Source organism: Podospora pseudoanserina, chromosome 5 (genome assembly GCF_035222485.1).
Source record: "Podospora pseudoanserina strain CBS 124.78 chromosome 5, whole genome shotgun sequence".
Taxonomy (NCBI): domain Eukaryota; kingdom Fungi; phylum Ascomycota; class Sordariomycetes; order Sordariales; family Podosporaceae; genus Podospora; species Podospora pseudoanserina.
The window spans coordinates 935935-950925 of NC_085924.1; the positions used below are offsets into that span (position 1 = coordinate 935935).

Consider the following 14991-nt stretch of genomic DNA (forward strand, 5'->3'; position numbering starts at 1 on the left):
GTACAACACCCTTAGCCCCATTTTTCCAGAGAATCAGAGGAAGTCGCTCGCCCAATGCCGTGCAATCTAGCTCCAAATATTCCGCCAGAATTTCCGGGTGTTCCACCTTCCACAGCTTGGACATGTGCGCCATCAAAAGGTGATGGGCAACCGGTAGTTCTATAGCTGCGCCGAGGCCATGCAGAAAACATAATCGCCACTGTTGCCTCCGTCGAATCTGCTGAACCAAGGCTTGCCCGTGAAATGATATTGGGATCCAAAGATGAGCCCATCCCAGCGCCTAAACCAAGGACAATCTGGGGTGCAATTCGCTGTGTTTCTGCGGTCAAGGGCGCAAACATGGTCGTGAACGAAATCCCAAACAACCCTGTAACCACAACATGCATGACGCGAATGGATAACGGAGTGCCTTCTTGTTGACCAACCGCACGAGTAAAGCATGTAAAGGAGAAAGCAGTTATTAGTGTGAATGGAAGAATCGACATTCCTGGTTTCCAACGCTGTTTGATAATTATGACTTGAAGCCAGAAAGAAAGCTACGAGGTCAGGCTGTTAGTGAAGTATTAGAGTGGAAGATTATGGGAACTTACATAATACTGCAAAACTGCAACACTCCCAGACATGAAGAACACATGGAGACTGCCGGAGGGAGTGCGATTCTTTGCTCTCAACCTGAAGACCGCCAAGTCTTCAAAAACAAACAATAGCATGGCGCATCTCATAGCCGCGAAACATGTACTCATCATGTTGAAAATGCCACGAGAAAACCAGGCCATGCCGATCCCCGAGATACAGAGCCAGGTCGAGAAGGATCATATCGCCAGGGAACGGTGGAATATGTCTGATATATCCACCATCGAAAGTTGTTCCAGCCGTCCCAGCGATCCTGGTTTTGGATCCCCAGTGTGGAAGAACGCAAGCACCCCAATAATTCCCAATACACCAATCAAATCATTAACAGCAAAGCACCACCGCCGATTGTTCTTGGTTGCCAGCGCTCCTGCGAGCATCGGACCCAGAAAAGCGGCAAGTCCATGCACCACAGCATTGTAATATGCAATGAAGTTCGGTTAGCCTTTCAAAGAAGCTTCCTATGCGACCCCGTACATCCCAATGTCCGAAAGAGACCTGAAGTGGTCGGTAATGTCCGGCAGCATCGTGCCGATGAATGCTCTATCCAGGGAGGAGCAAAAGTATGGAAGCGTGACCGAGGCCAGGACAAGGCCTAAGCGAAGCCTGTGGAGGTACGTAGTGTCCATGCTGGCGGGTGGCGTTTAGCTGCGGGCTTTTCGGACCTGATGAGGCTCGTGAAAATACTTTCGGACATGGAATGTCGATGGTGAGTATAAGATTGAGTTGCGATGATCCATGAGAAAATGGTCGTGGACAGTGTCTCCGCAGGAGGGTGATTGTCGGGCTAGGAAGCTGCCCTATCCCAAAACATGTCTGAGAAGGAGCGCATACGTAAGTCCTGGCATCGAACCAACGGTCGGTCGTGATTGCTCTGACACTCGCCTGTCAGGCCTCCGGACCTTCATCGAATCTCCATACATCTCTTTCCTGGCCGGTTAATGATATGCTCTCAAATCGCCTCACCCTTCATCATGCCTTAAATATACGATTCCCCTTGTAGTCTGTAGGAATGCCATTTCTCATCAACCACGTCGTCATCCTCTTCTTTCTTTTGCTTTCCTTTCTTTTAAACGCAGCTTTCGGAAACATGCCTCCTCCACCCAGGAAGTCTCTCAGGCTTCAACATCATCTTCCAACTCTTCGTTCTCCAAGTCTTTATGCGACTTTTTGGGATTGCGACGTAATATAACAGGTAGTAAGTATCCAACGATGATGCAGACCAGATCCCCTTCACCGACGTCCTGATTTCCGAGACCTAGCGTACCATTCTATGTCCTGATCATGCAGCGGTTCTAAATGGATGCATGAACTCGTCGGAAGAGCCCAGTAATGAATAAATATAGAATCGGGATTCTAAGCTCTGGTTTTGGAGGTGGACTATCGACTGGTTGTCGGAGGTTCAACGCCATTGCTTGCCCAGTCTCGCTGACACAAGAACAGATCACAGCCGTCATCATCTGGAAAACTCAACACTCCCAGACGGCCTGGGATCTCGAATGATGGTGTTCCAAGGTAGGTAGGGTGGGTATCGGGGTTCGTTGGTATACTTCGCTTGACAGGCCTCGCTTGATAGGATCTGACGATCTGGTCAACCCATCATCGCTGCCGCAGCCTGTGCCTGTAGGTCCACCCAAACGTGGAGAAATAGTCATGGTGCCATAAAGGGCTCTCAAATAATCCAAGAGTCTTCTGAATATGTCAGAGGCAACTCGCCACAACGGTGGCAGGTCCAAGGGTGTGTTCGAGGATATGCCAAGAGCAGCCCCCAATTCCGCTCAAGTCTGTCGGTGCCCCGCCCTTGGCATTGGACTTCTCCCCACATTTCTCCAATTCTAGCACCCCACCACCCTCCACCACGGACGTGTAGCTATGGCGAACGATTGCTATGCTGACAATACCTTATCAGCAAACATCCACATCATGCCCGACTTACACAAGTCCCTGGCGTCAGCTCTTTTCGGAGCGGAAGAACGAGTTCCACGGCACTCTAGTGGTCAGTCGCCTTCTCTGGCGGTGCCCACGGCACGCTATTTGCACTGAACAGCCAATGGCTGTGATTCCCGTAACACCAAAGATAAATCTATTCTAGGACCTTGAACGTTGTTGGCCCCGGGAACAACGAGGCTTACCATGCGGCTTTCCCCTTGGTAGTATGAGCTATGGGCGCGGGGGTCCTACCGGCCGTGTCATTCCCGCCGTAGCGAGCACCGGTTCCATGGCATGCTTGCTCCTCCATCAAGTTTAACCGTTCCTATTCCCGCGCGAGGATTCTGCCTTGCCCTTTAGGCCTTTCGAAGGAACATGTCGATGCCCTCACTACGACTGGGAAGGATGAAGATTCCACCTTGCCCCGCAACCAAGAAAAAATTACAAAGCCAACAGTATCACAACATGATCCCTGCCATGATTCTCAGCTATAAATGATGATGTATTCCAGGGCTCTTGAACAAACAGCTCTCTCATCAATCAGAGAGCCAGCATCGGCCATTGCAAACATGCTACTCCATTATCTCGCTCTTCTTCCTGTTGCGTTTGCTGGGAGCCACAAAGCCCCCTCAGCAACCACGCTCAACGGTACCTACATCGGCCGTTACCTCCCCGAGTTTTCTCAGGATCTGTTTCTTGGAATCCCCTTCGCCAGAGCTCCCGTCCTTGGAAATCCCACCCCTTGGGACGAGTCCTGGAGAGGTTCCCGCTCCGCCGAGTACAATGGTGCCATTTGCTATTGCTATGCGCCGCCGGCAGACATGGAAAGGGCAAATGTGACGGAGAAGTCGGACGAATGCCTGAATCTCAACGTCATTCGACCATCTGGCATTGGCAAGAATAAAAGGCTCCCTGTCGTTGTCTGGCTCTACGGCGGCGGGTTTGTTGACGGTTTCGGCGCCGATATCAACTCGAACATGTCCTACATCGTCCAAGCGAGCGTGGCCCAGCAGATGCCCATCATTGCCGTCACACTGAACTATCGTGTCGGCTTTCTTGGGTTCCCCGGCGGTGCTGAGGTAGCTAAGGAAGGCGTCACCAACTTGGGCTTCAAGGATCAACGGATAGCCCTGCAATGGGTCCATGAAAACATTGCCGCTTTTGGCGGCGATCCGGACAAGGTCACACTCTGGGGTCAATCTGCTGGAAGCCACTCCATCACTCATCAGATCTTGGCCTACGGAGACCAACGCGGCGAGAAGAGGCTTTTTCGGGGAGCCATCATGGTCAGCTCGTCAGTGGGCGTCGGGAACTCTCACCACCCAACACGCTATGACGCTCTTGCCGGCTACAAGGGGATTGTTCGGGCGACAAACTGTACTGGCGCCCAAGACACTCTGGCCTGTCTGCGGAGACTGTCTGGGGACCAGCTGTGGGAAGCAAGTATGACAGTGGCCGACTTGGAAGTCTGGAAGCCGATGGTAGACGGAGACTTTGTGTCCATGCCTCCGACGCTCCAGCTTCTCTCGGGAAAGTTCCGTCGCGATGTGTCTGTCTTGATCGGAACCGGTAGTGATGAAGGCCTGGGCCCCTCCAAATCATTACCTCAAGACCTGGACACGGACGAGGATGTCCACGCGATACTTAGATTGTTACTCCTTGACGCACGGAATGAGACACTCGACCTCATCATGCGAGCGTACCCTGCGGAAGCCCAGGGTCCGCCCTACGCTTTGCCAATGTCGGAGACAGATCGGCTGTGCGAGGAATTCAGGATTGCTGGGGGCTTACGCTGTGGGAAGCAGTTCCGGAGATTTGCTTCGATGTTTGGTGACTTTTTCGTGATCGCTGGTCGCCGGGCTGTCGCGCAGAAGTTTGCTGAGCTAGGCATGACGGCATATTCGTACCGGTTCGATACGTGGCCGACCTCCTTTCCAATCACCAACTTTACAAACTTTAAGCCTGGGTTTGCTGGTCACTCCACAGACTACTCTTACTTTTTCCGTTTCCCAAGGGAACATGACCTCTACGGCAACAACCCGCCAATTCCGAAGGGCTCTGAGGCGCATCTTCAGCTGTCACAGGGCATTGCTGCCAAGCTCATTGCCTACATCTACACTGGCAACCCCAACGCGGTCTCTGGTATGTTTCTTGCGCAACGATGCAGTTGTAGTGACAACGCACTAACCTTTCTTGTACTACTAGTCCCCGGCTTTCCTGTCTGGCCCAAGTACGACGTCAAGAAGCCGACTAACATGGTATTCAACGCCACCGAGCATCCCGACTGTCTCAACGTTCACATCGAGCCTGATACCTGGCGCAAGGAGGGCATGGCAATCTGGCCAAGCCACCCGATCGAGCTGGACTACCGGAAGACTGTCCCTGACAATCTTAGAGACCTGTAAGCCTATACGTGGAAGGCTTGAGCCATGTGGAGGAGCTTAAGCTCTGGACCTTGGGTTGTTGCTGGATGTGAGACATACCAACAGCGCCTGAAAAGTCTAAACGTTGTTTGTAACGCCACATCTCGAGCTTTATCTGGTTTTTAGCAACCAGAGTTTGTATTCCCAGCACGTGGCATAATTTCTACGATAACTCTTCAATTCCATCTTGCTGTGGGTCAATCAACATGTTTATTCGATGACTTTGTCACCTGTATGACCCCCTTAAATAATGACAATGATGTGTTTGCAAGGCTGTCAGAGTCAAAAGACCTACACCTCAGATCTCTGACAGATCGAAGCACACAGTCAAAATGCTCGATTTGCGATTTATTTTTCCGTAGCAGCAACTGACGGTCATTCCACTTAAAAGATAATCCATCCAGCTTTGGATCTTTACTCTATCTACTTGATCAAGATATGGAGATTCTTGTCAACACTATCCATCCTGCCTCTATTCCCATTTTTTGCTGCTAACAATCCGATCTGACTCGGGACAGCCATCAGCGAGCGCGGAGCAACTAAACCTCTGGATGCGCTACACAGCTGGCTCCACGTGGTAAGATGCTTTGATCAACCAAGGCAAACAATGATGGAAAGAGGTTGATTGGCCCATCGTATATATGTAACACCCATCTCACTCTCATCTGAACATCGAAATGCCCCATGGAAGTCCTCAGACGGGTCCGTCGAACAAGGAGTTTGCTTCACCTGCATTGAACCTGCTACTTTGGAACCGTCAACCCAGTACGTGCCCTCCTCCTTGGCCTGAGAAAGGCAATCTGGGTGGCGTTTTCCACATGCTTTCCCGTCGGCAACCCACCAACCCCTCCGCGCTGCGATTAGGCACGAGCTGCAAGGCGGACGCCTGCTGGTACAATTGTAAGACCTCCTAGTGTTGGGAAGACGCCTGAAGATGTCAAATGAAGGTCTCCGATTATGTGATGAAGGCCTCAGGTTATCTAATGAAGGCCTAATTAATAACTTCAAATGCCTCTCTAAAGGTTCAATCGGCCTTCATTGGATAGTTTGATGCCTCTTGACTATCCAGATAGACCTGTTCAGTATCCAATTAGGCCTAATAAGCTTTCGAATAGGCCTTCAAGCTGCCTGCATAGACCCTCGAACGCTCCTTCCACGTCTAGCCACCATCTGTCGAGGCCTAGGGCACACTTTTGACGCCTATTAAAAGACTTTCGACGCGTTCAATTTTCGAACTTTGACCTTTTCTTCAGGCCTTCACAAAACCAGATCACCACCACCACCACCATCGCCAAAACGATGGAGACCTCGGACCGGACGGTGGAGTTCATCTCCACCGTCACCACAATGACGGTGATTGCGTTTTGCGCTGTGTTCCTCCGGCTTTTTTCAAAAGCCAAGTACGGAAAGGAGGTGATGCTGGACGACAACCTCATGGTGGTCGCCTGGGTACGCGTTTCCCTCGTTTGCAAACCCTCACACACTCGCCGCGTGCTAACGGTCAACAACAGCTCCTCACGCTCGGTAGCCTGGCGCTGCTGCTAGCGTCGGTAGCCAACTTTGGCTACACCCTCCACCAACAGGTGGAGGACAAGTTTCCCAAGGGCGCCGCCGCCCTGATCTCGGTGGCCCAGGCCCTGAGCTCTTGCTCAGGGGCTGCGGCCAAAACTTCCGCCGCCCTGCTGCTGTGGAGGATCACCCCGGTGTTTTGGCAGAGGGCTCTGCTCAAGACCACCACCGCCATCACCATCTTGACGACCCTCATCGTCGCGGTGGTGATGTCGGTCAAGATCAACGACAACAACATGCAGCAAGAGTGTGTCAACAAGACTACAGCCTGGAACTTTGGGATCTTCTATGCTGGTAAGTTTACTCTGTCTGACGGCGACAAAGCCTGGTAACTAACAATGCTGGGGCTGGGACTAGTTTGGGGCGTTATCTCCGACTTTATTTTGTCCCTTTTACCCTGGATCATGGTCTGGAAGCTTCGGATGAAAAAGGCAGAGAAGTACGGTCTCGCCGTCGCGCTGAGCATGGGTTGCGTGTGGGTCTTTTCTTCTCCTCTCCCCATCCCATTCTCGCACCGTAACTGACTACCACTCTCCTACTATAGAACAAGCATCCTCGGGATTATGAAACTCTCGTACATCAATTGCGTCTCTGTCCTCGACCTCGATCTCTCTTGTAAGTTCTTTTATTTAGACCGCCCTAACCCTCCACTGACCACCCTCCTGTCCAGACACCTCGATAGACCTCATTACATACCACTTTGTCGAACCAACCGTAATCATCACTGCGGCCTCCATTCCTGCCCTCCGCTTCTTTCTTCATAACCAAGTTACCGCCATGCGCCGCTCGTGCCGCGCAAGCGAGCTACTCGATATGACCAACCCAATCACGAATCTTTCACGAGCCAGCCGAAGAAGCTTTCTCCCCCGGCCCCCAGCTCAAGCACATCAACATCATCACCCCTTTGTTGATTCCGAGTCCATGATCTCTTTGTCCACAATGTTTAGAAGTTTACCCCCCTCCGCGGAAGACCCACCACCTATGCCACCGATTCGGTCTATGCCCGTCGCCCGAGTAGGCGTTGCTGGCGCAAGTTCCAGCGAAGGAAGAAATATGACGACTGTTACCACCATCACCGGAGGACATAACAACATTAGATCAGCTAGTTCGAATGAACAGCAGCCCAAGGAAGGAGGGATTCTCAGGACGGTGAGAGTTGTTGTTAGCAGCGAAGGAGAGGGCTCTACGTTGACCTCGGAGACGACGGCCAGCATCAGAGAGAGTTACAGAGAGCCCAGAGAGCCCAGAGAGCCCAGAGAGCGTTCGTGGAATACTTGGCCCAGTGGGCGCAGAGAAAGCGATTTGGAGATGGGGGATGTGATTAGGGAGAACGAGCGGAAGGGTGGGAAGAAGAACGAGTAGCATTTGGTATGGCATTTTGCTTGCTAGATGGATGGGAAGATTTGCTATCGCGAGTTTATACATGTGTACTACCTGGCATAGACCTGCTATATGAGCATCAAGAGGTCACAGGTGAGAGCCAACTCGGCCAATTGAAGACATGGAGATATTTTTGTCTCTTTTTTATTCTCATACATTTTCCACTGTCCAAATTCCGGCTGTTGAACCTACATCTCACCCGGGGTATCCCTGTTGAACGCCAGTACACTCACACTCTCTGCCTATCAGACAACAATCTAAACAGACAAATCCTCCCCCCAAACCTCCTTCGCAATCTCGACCTCCAGCCTCACCTTGGCCCACTGCTCCTCTTCGGTAAGATCATTCCCCTCCACCGTCGAGCTAAACCCACACTGATGACTCAAGCAAAGCTGGTCCAGCCCCTGTGGACAATACCCCGCCGCCTCCTTCAGCCTCCTCTTGATATCCTCCTTGTCATCCAACGCGGCCTTCTTGCTGCTCATGACCCCCAAAACGACAATCTTTCCCTCGGGCAAGAACCTCAACGGCTGGAAATCGCCCGATCTCTGGTCGTCATACTCCAAAAAGTAAACATCCACATCCAGCTCCTTGAACAGCGTCTCCGCGACGGGTTCGTAACCCCCCTCGGCGAACCACTGAGACCGAAAGTTACCCCTGCAGAGGTGGATGCCGATAACCATATCCTTTGGCCTGCCCGCAATCGCCCGGTTGATCAACTTTGCGTACTGCTTCGTGAGGGCCTGGGGGTCGTCCACACCGTGGCGCTTGGCCGCCTCAGCGCGCATCCCCTCGTCGCAGAGGTACGCGAGGTTGGTATCGTCCAGCTGGACAAACCGACATCCAGCAGCGTAGAGGTCGGCAATTTCAGCCTGGTAGACTTGTACCAAGTCATCAAAGAAGTCCGGGTCGAGGTTGGGGTAGGCCTCTGTGGAGATCGCCTCGCGACCACCACGGAAATGGACCATGGTGGGGGAGGGGATGCAGACTTTGGTTGTGATCTTTGTCTTGCCGTCGGATACCTTGGCGACTTCCTTTTCGACAAACTTGTAATCCTCTACCTGGATGGCGTTTGGGTGGCCTAGCTTGCCCGAGACGACAATCTTGGGGGGTGTCACGCCGTGGGAGGTGACGTTGGTGGAGGAGAGGGAGCCGTGGCGCTCGACGCCGGCGAGGTGCTGGAGAAAGTCGATGTGGAACCAGGCGCGGCGGAACTCGCCGTCGGTGATGGACTGGAGGCCGGATTGGACCTGGGACTTGACCACGGTCGAGATGTGCTCGTCTTCGATGGCGCGGAGGGAGTCGAGCGTGATGGACTGGGTGTCGAGCTTTTCGCGGGCGTCGAGGATGGGTTTGGGGCGGAGGAAGGAGCCGACGTGGTCGGCGCGGTAGACGCCGGCGGGGAGGGGCATTTTGACTTTTTGTTTTATGGTGGTGATACCGGGTCCGAGGGGTTGGGAAAAAAAAATAGGCGTCTTTTACGGATGGGGACAACGAGAGAATGCTGAACTTGACACACACTACGCACACACGTCAGAAGATGAGGAAGAGGGGGGTTATATACAACAGTCCCGTAGGTGAGGAGTAGAATGTCATTGTATGGAGAAAAGGACTTGGCGAAACCGAATTGTGGATCTCTAGATATCCATAGTTTGTTGACTCCATCACCTTTCTTACTCCAACAACCTTCCTGTACCGGCATCTACGTCCTCTACCCGCTGTATCCGAATTAGCGATCGAATGGCAGCTCACCCATTATCGTCAGCCATGCCCCAAACGGGCCTGGTCTGCCTTCTTATGGTGCGGGGTAGTGGGACTATTCGCTCGTACCTTGCGTTGTGTTGTTTGCCTCCATCAGACGGGAGTTGTACAGCGGAGAAATAGATTCCCCTCACGGTGTGTAGTGCTGTTGAGGTTGATTTTGCTGCAGGTGGCGAGGAGAGCAGTCCGGCAGTGCGGGGAGCGTGGTCCGGTTTGCCGAGACGCCTAGGAGAGGCGCGACATGCGCCGGTCCGTGGGATGAAGGCTGGGCGCTTCGGCATATGGAGTTCAGCTGGGGGCGAGGAACACTTGTTCGGAGATCTGCGAGATGGCGATCGAAACAGCGACGATGGGAGCTTGGGAGAGGGGAGAATTTTGAGCAGCGCGCGAATGGTAGCTTTGGGGTGTTGCATCCTACAAACAACGTCCACGATTGGCCAATTGCAAACACCAAACTCACCTTGATTTTGACCTGAAAACGAACCCCTCGAGACTCTGCCAATTGCCGTGAAGTTTCCAGACAGTGGTCAATGCCAGTCGTTGTTGGCCGGCATCCGAGATCGCATTCAATGTGGATCTCCAGGACCCCCCGGTTTTCACGTCTTGGCAGCAACCTTGCACCGGATGGCATCATGTGAAATTGGACTCCACACTGTCTTGAATGTCTAATTCGACGTCTCTACCTCTACTCTGAGTAGGTTCATTCTTAGATCCCGCGGGAGCTTCAACACTCCGAATATGTAGCTACCTAGGTAGTCGGTCTCTAAAAACATTTTTTTCTCGTCCGAGCACGCTTAGCCCAACATCAGGCTCGCTTCACCCTCGGCTCACCTTGAGCTCACCACCGCTCACCCTACGCTCGTCATTCTCCAAAATCGCCAACTTTACGCGACGCTCTTATAGTCCATGGAGTCTCCCTCTCCTACAGAGACGAATCTTCCGCCAAAACGGGGACCAAGAAATGGGCTCGCCAGCGTATTTGCTCTCCGTTTTAGGAGACTCTGGGTCGTGGTAGCTATTTTGATATGATAAAATCCGTCACTCCCTATCTGCCTTCTGCGCGACTTTTCTTCTTCTAGTTCTGGCTACATAAAGAGGCTATTCCATCCGCTTTACCACCTGCCACACGACTTCTCTCCCATCTACCCATGTCTATATCACTGTCGCAAAACCTTTTTTACACACTTCATCGTTATTGGCCTTACATTTTCGCTACACTAGCTCTCTGCTATACCTTCTATAATGCCGAAAAAGAAGAGCCCTTAAAAGTTCTTTCGCAGGGAAAAAGATAGGGCTTAGAAAATTACATGGAGGAAATAAATTGTTCGGTAGTTTGTAAGAAAATTATGGATAAAACTATACAAAAGCATTAGCGCATAGTTAAGTTATAGAACTAGTAAAGTACTTAATTTTCTATCAATTATCCGTTTTTAATATCCGTTTTAGATATGCTAAAGACTATGCTTGTACGAGCTTTTACGACTTCAAAACTTTAAAGGATTTTAGAAAAGATATTATATTTAGTATTAATAATAACGTACATTATAAGCGAGTCGCGCATATAAGCGAGTCGCGCACTCTCTGTTACCCTACCACAACTACCCTCAATTACACAACCACAACACTAGGAAACTACAATAACTGAATCAGAAACAGATGAATCAGATGATTCTGCAGCCTCCTGGCATGTACGTGCATTATGGCCAGGCTTGCCGCACACACCACAGTACCGAACCTTCGTACGAGCTCCCCCTGCATTACCGCCATCCTGCTGCGTTTCTTGCGCTGCCTCCCCACCCACGGCCTTCTGGTCAAGTATATCCTTTGCATCTTGCACAGTAAGTGATCCTCCGAGCCGCACACGTGTTTTTTTGGCTCTCCGGCGCTTACTTAGTGCCTCGTTGGCCTTACGGAGTGAAGTGTTCTCTGCACGAAGGAGAGCCACCTAGTGCATCACAGCCATTGTACTCTTAGCAAGCTAGTCCACAGCAGCCAACATTGAAGTCGGGGAGCTATTTTAATAGTTAGCAATGCGAGTCTTAATAAGCGTTAACTGCGAGTCAGCTTCTCGGGGGTTGTGTGGTGTCTGGAAGACCCAAGGTTGTGCAGTGCCGGGCCGTGAGTTTGGAGGTGTTAGCGTACGAAGCTTTACATCTAGCTTGGAAAGCACCCTCTCTGGATCGTACGGCGCAAAGCCAGCACCTGCAAAGCCACCCTATATATTCTTCTCTGTTATAGAGGCGAAGAAGGCCTCGCGGAAGGCACAGAGGAACTCGAGCTTGCTTATGTGGTTAATATACATGCGCATTAAGTCCTCGATCTGGCGACCGTACGCCTGTTTTAGCGGCCCAAAGCAGCCAACATCGAGTGGCTGGAGGAGGTGGGAGGAGTGTAGAGGCATATAGAGCGTAATAATGTTGTTCTACTGGCAGTAGCGCTCGAATTCGGTCGAGTGGTGGCTTTCGTAGCCATCGAGGATCAGCAACCGGTATTTACCCTTTGTACGGGACGCTATGTGATAGTCGAAGTGCTTGATCCAATCTAGGCCTACCGGATTAGTAGTCCAGCCATTATCGGTGGTTACGATGCGCCAGGTAAACGGTAGGTTACACTCGGTGTACCAGTTAGCAAGGTGGTACTATGCGGCTAAGATAATGAAGGGAGGGATAGCCCAGCCGAGGGCATTGACTCCCTGGATCACCGTTGCCCATTCGCGGTTGCCAGGCTGGGCCAGTTTCGCCTTGCTAAGGCCGTCTGAGGTCGTAACTACCATGCCCGCGAAGATAATACCTATTATAAACCCAGTCTCGTCGAAGTTATAGATATCGTTATCTACAATACCGTATTTGGCCTTGGTGTTCCGCACAAGCGTGAACCACTCGCTAATGACCTTTGGATCCTCACACTTGGCCCTCTGGTAGTCGTATCTACGTGTAAAACGCGTACGGAGCTGTGGCTGGCGTTTGACGAAGTTGTGTGCCCAGAGCTTGCCAACAGGGGGCGCGTCGCGTACGCGTAGCAGTTGGTTGGCCATATCTTCCACACCACGCAATCTTGGTGGAAAAGCTCGCGCACATAGCTCAATAACGTATTGAATAATAGCATCCTCTTCTGATTGAGTGAGCTTCTTCGAATTGGGCGTGGTGTCGCGTCGTGCAGGCCGGCCAGCGCGTCGGTCACGGAGGGTTGATGGTGGTACATTATAGAGCTTAGCTGCGGCTCTGAGGCGTAATTTTTCGTCCTTTTGGAGAGCTTCAAGGGCTAAGATTACCCTCGCTTCCTTTAAAGTAGGTGGCATGTTGGGTTGTAGAGAAAAATGATGTTAAGTGTAGAGAGAAAGCGTCGCAATGGCCAGTGCGCGACTCGCTTATATGCGCGACTCGCTTATAATGTACGTTATAAGATATAATTCAAATTTAACGGACGGGATAGTTGTAATATATCAGAAATAATTATAGCGGGCTAGCATTGTAAAAATAACATCATTCGAGAAATATTATTCTTTGAGTTATAAATATATATATATATATATATATATTATTTCTTTAGTTAATTAGCTTAAGCTAATTAGTTTAATAGTAAAAAATCAATCACACAGTTGAAAACCCTATTATTTGGTCTATTGCAGAGTGCACTGTGTTTCTAACAGTATCTCTAAAACTCTCCGGACCTTCACTTTAATTATTTGCTGTATACCTCCCTTCTATACAACCTTATATTACAAACCTTCCTTACTTGAAAAATCTTCCCCATAATACCCCCTAATATCACAGGTAACCACCAAATAAATCCCCATCTTCTCCTCTTCCTGAACTTTATCTTCCTCCTCCACGTCTCCTTTTCCGGAGTAACTTAGAATCTCCTGCCGAAGATCTTCAAACCCCTTGGGAATTTCCTCGGGCAGATCTTCGTCCATTTTAACCTCGCGATGCGCCCGTACCGCAGCCCATGAGTAAGCAACATACGCTGTCTTAGCGCGGCCAATGCCTTCAATGGAGGGGATCAATACGCGGAATTTATTTTTATCGGCGTTGGGATCGAAGTGGGAAATCTTAGAGAAAAGCAGCTTTGAGAGAGGATCTTTGTCTTCTAGGTGGTGCTCGTAGAAGGGCGGGGTTCCATATGTTTCGTCGACATTGTTAGCGGAGAGGAAGGCGTCGAGGGTTGCGACGGAGAGTTTGAAGCCGCGGATGATGGTCGTTGAGCCCATTTTTGTTGATGGTGAAGTTAATGGAATAGATATGACGATGGGCGATGGCTGCTGGAATAGAACTTTGAAGAAGGTTTGGGAATGGTGGTTATATAATATAACTGGCAGTGAGCGTCTACCCCTTCTAACGAGCTGTTTGGGGTAAAGGTGGGGGTGAGACAGAATCCTTTAGAACGGCGTCGTGCTCCAAAACTTAGCCTCTCATCACCACAATTACTGTTATCCCGGGCTGCTATTCCCTTTAACGCATTACCTGAAAAGATAAAACACACTTCAAACAATAATTTTGTGAGTAAATGTAGTAATCTGGGTTCCAGCCCCGTTACAATCTCTATCATCTAATTGTATTGCATAGTTTCTAAACGCTCCAAGTGTCACACGGCAAAAGCCAACCACCCACAACCACCACCAACAACACTGTCGATACCACCGCAAGGAGGGGTAACTGCACGTTGTGAGCCAGTCGTCAAAGTGAGGCAGACAATCAGAGGGCATGGCGGTTATCAAAGGAAGGCCACTGGCCCTGTATGATATTGGAGGACTTGGCAGCGGCCTGAGGCCAACAAAGGCACGGGCCAGGCAAGGGAGGATAAAATACGCGTTTAGGATCACCAAGACTGTATTTCCTTCTTCATCTTTCAGTATCACGCTCTTCGAGGCCATTGAAGATTATTAGCCTGAATTGAACCATGAGTTCCAAGCCCTGATATTGCAGCCCTTGTCACACCAAGTTACCAGACCACCCGATCATTGCCCCTCCCATCCTCTTGATTACGATATTTACTTTTTCCGAACGACCGGGGCCGCAGCCCTGACTTTGGCAATAACGACCTTGAACGGCTTGATTTTGCCGCCCTTAATGGCAGTATCGCTCGCCGCTTGTGCCTTAATAATTTTGGCGTATATAGCAGGATTCTTCGCCTTGAGGGCTGCCCAGGGATCACCCTGAGAGCTGCTAATGTTGGTTTTGGCTATTGCGGCGATCACTGCCTGCACTGTATAGTGAGGAAGAAGCCAAGTTAGCAACAAGAGCATTATCTTTGAAAAATTTCTGGATTGCGTACCGTTTGCTGTGCTAGTAGCTGGAGG

General features: G+C 50.8%; 6 protein-coding genes across 6 annotated transcripts; 2 read left to right on the plus strand and 4 right to left on the minus strand.

The window, feature by feature from the left end:
• Positions 1-2507: 2507 nt before the first annotated feature.
• QC764_500510 (uncharacterized protein) lies at positions 2508-5211 on the plus strand. Its single transcript, XM_062947317.1, has 2 exons — positions 2508-4701; positions 4765-5211. Exons 1-2 carry the CDS (start codon positions 3054-3056, stop codon positions 4962-4964), a joined length of 1848 nt encoding a protein of 615 aa, XP_062798660.1. The 5' UTR covers positions 2508-3053; the 3' UTR covers positions 4965-5211.
• Positions 5212-6258: 1047 nt separating this feature from the next.
• QC764_500505 (uncharacterized protein) lies at positions 6259-7913 on the plus strand (the record flags this gene model as incomplete). Its single annotated transcript, XM_062947316.1, has 5 exons — positions 6259-6431; positions 6494-6845; positions 6909-7026; positions 7096-7166; positions 7222-7913. The coding sequence occupies exons 1-5, from the start codon at positions 6282-6284 to the stop codon at positions 7911-7913; spliced, it is 1383 nt and encodes a 460-aa protein (XP_062798661.1). The 5' UTR covers positions 6259-6281.
• A 275-nt stretch (positions 7914-8188) lies between these two features.
• Positions 8189-9343, minus strand: QC764_500500 (uncharacterized protein; the record flags this gene model as incomplete). The annotated part of the gene is made up of 1 exon (XM_062947315.1): positions 8189-9343. The coding sequence occupies one exon, from the start codon at positions 9341-9343 to the stop codon at positions 8189-8191; it is 1155 nt and encodes a 384-aa protein (XP_062798662.1).
• A 299-nt stretch (positions 9344-9642) lies between these two features.
• QC764_0075460 (uncharacterized protein) lies at positions 9643-10223 on the minus strand (the record flags this gene model as incomplete). Its single annotated transcript, XM_062940699.1, has 2 exons — positions 9762-10223; positions 9643-9649 (listed from the first exon to the last, which is right to left on the minus strand). The coding sequence occupies exons 1-2, from the start codon at positions 10103-10105 to the stop codon at positions 9643-9645; spliced, it is 351 nt and encodes a 116-aa protein (XP_062798663.1). The 5' UTR covers positions 10106-10223.
• A 3187-nt stretch (positions 10224-13410) lies between these two features.
• QC764_500490 (uncharacterized protein) lies at positions 13411-13902 on the minus strand (the record flags this gene model as incomplete). The annotated part of the gene is made up of 1 exon (XM_062947313.1): positions 13411-13902. One exon carries the CDS (start codon positions 13900-13902, stop codon positions 13411-13413), a length of 492 nt encoding a protein of 163 aa, XP_062798664.1.
• A 780-nt stretch (positions 13903-14682) lies between these two features.
• Positions 14683-14937, minus strand: QC764_500495 (uncharacterized protein; the record flags this gene model as incomplete). The annotated part of the gene is made up of 1 exon (XM_062947314.1): positions 14683-14937. The coding sequence occupies one exon, from the start codon at positions 14935-14937 to the stop codon at positions 14683-14685; it is 255 nt and encodes an 84-aa protein (XP_062798665.1).
• Between the last annotated feature and the right edge of the window lie 54 nt (positions 14938-14991).

Bases quoted from the DNA above. Each gene is read 5' to 3' on its own strand.
- QC764_500510 (XM_062947317.1), top strand. From the start codon at position 3,054: ATGATGATGTATTCCAGGGCTCTTGAACAAACAGCTCTCTCATCAATC. The intron at 4,702-4,764 runs GTATGTTTCTTG...TTGTACTACTAG, and splicing joins CAACCCCAACGCGGTCTCTG to TCCCCGGCTTTCCTGTCTGG.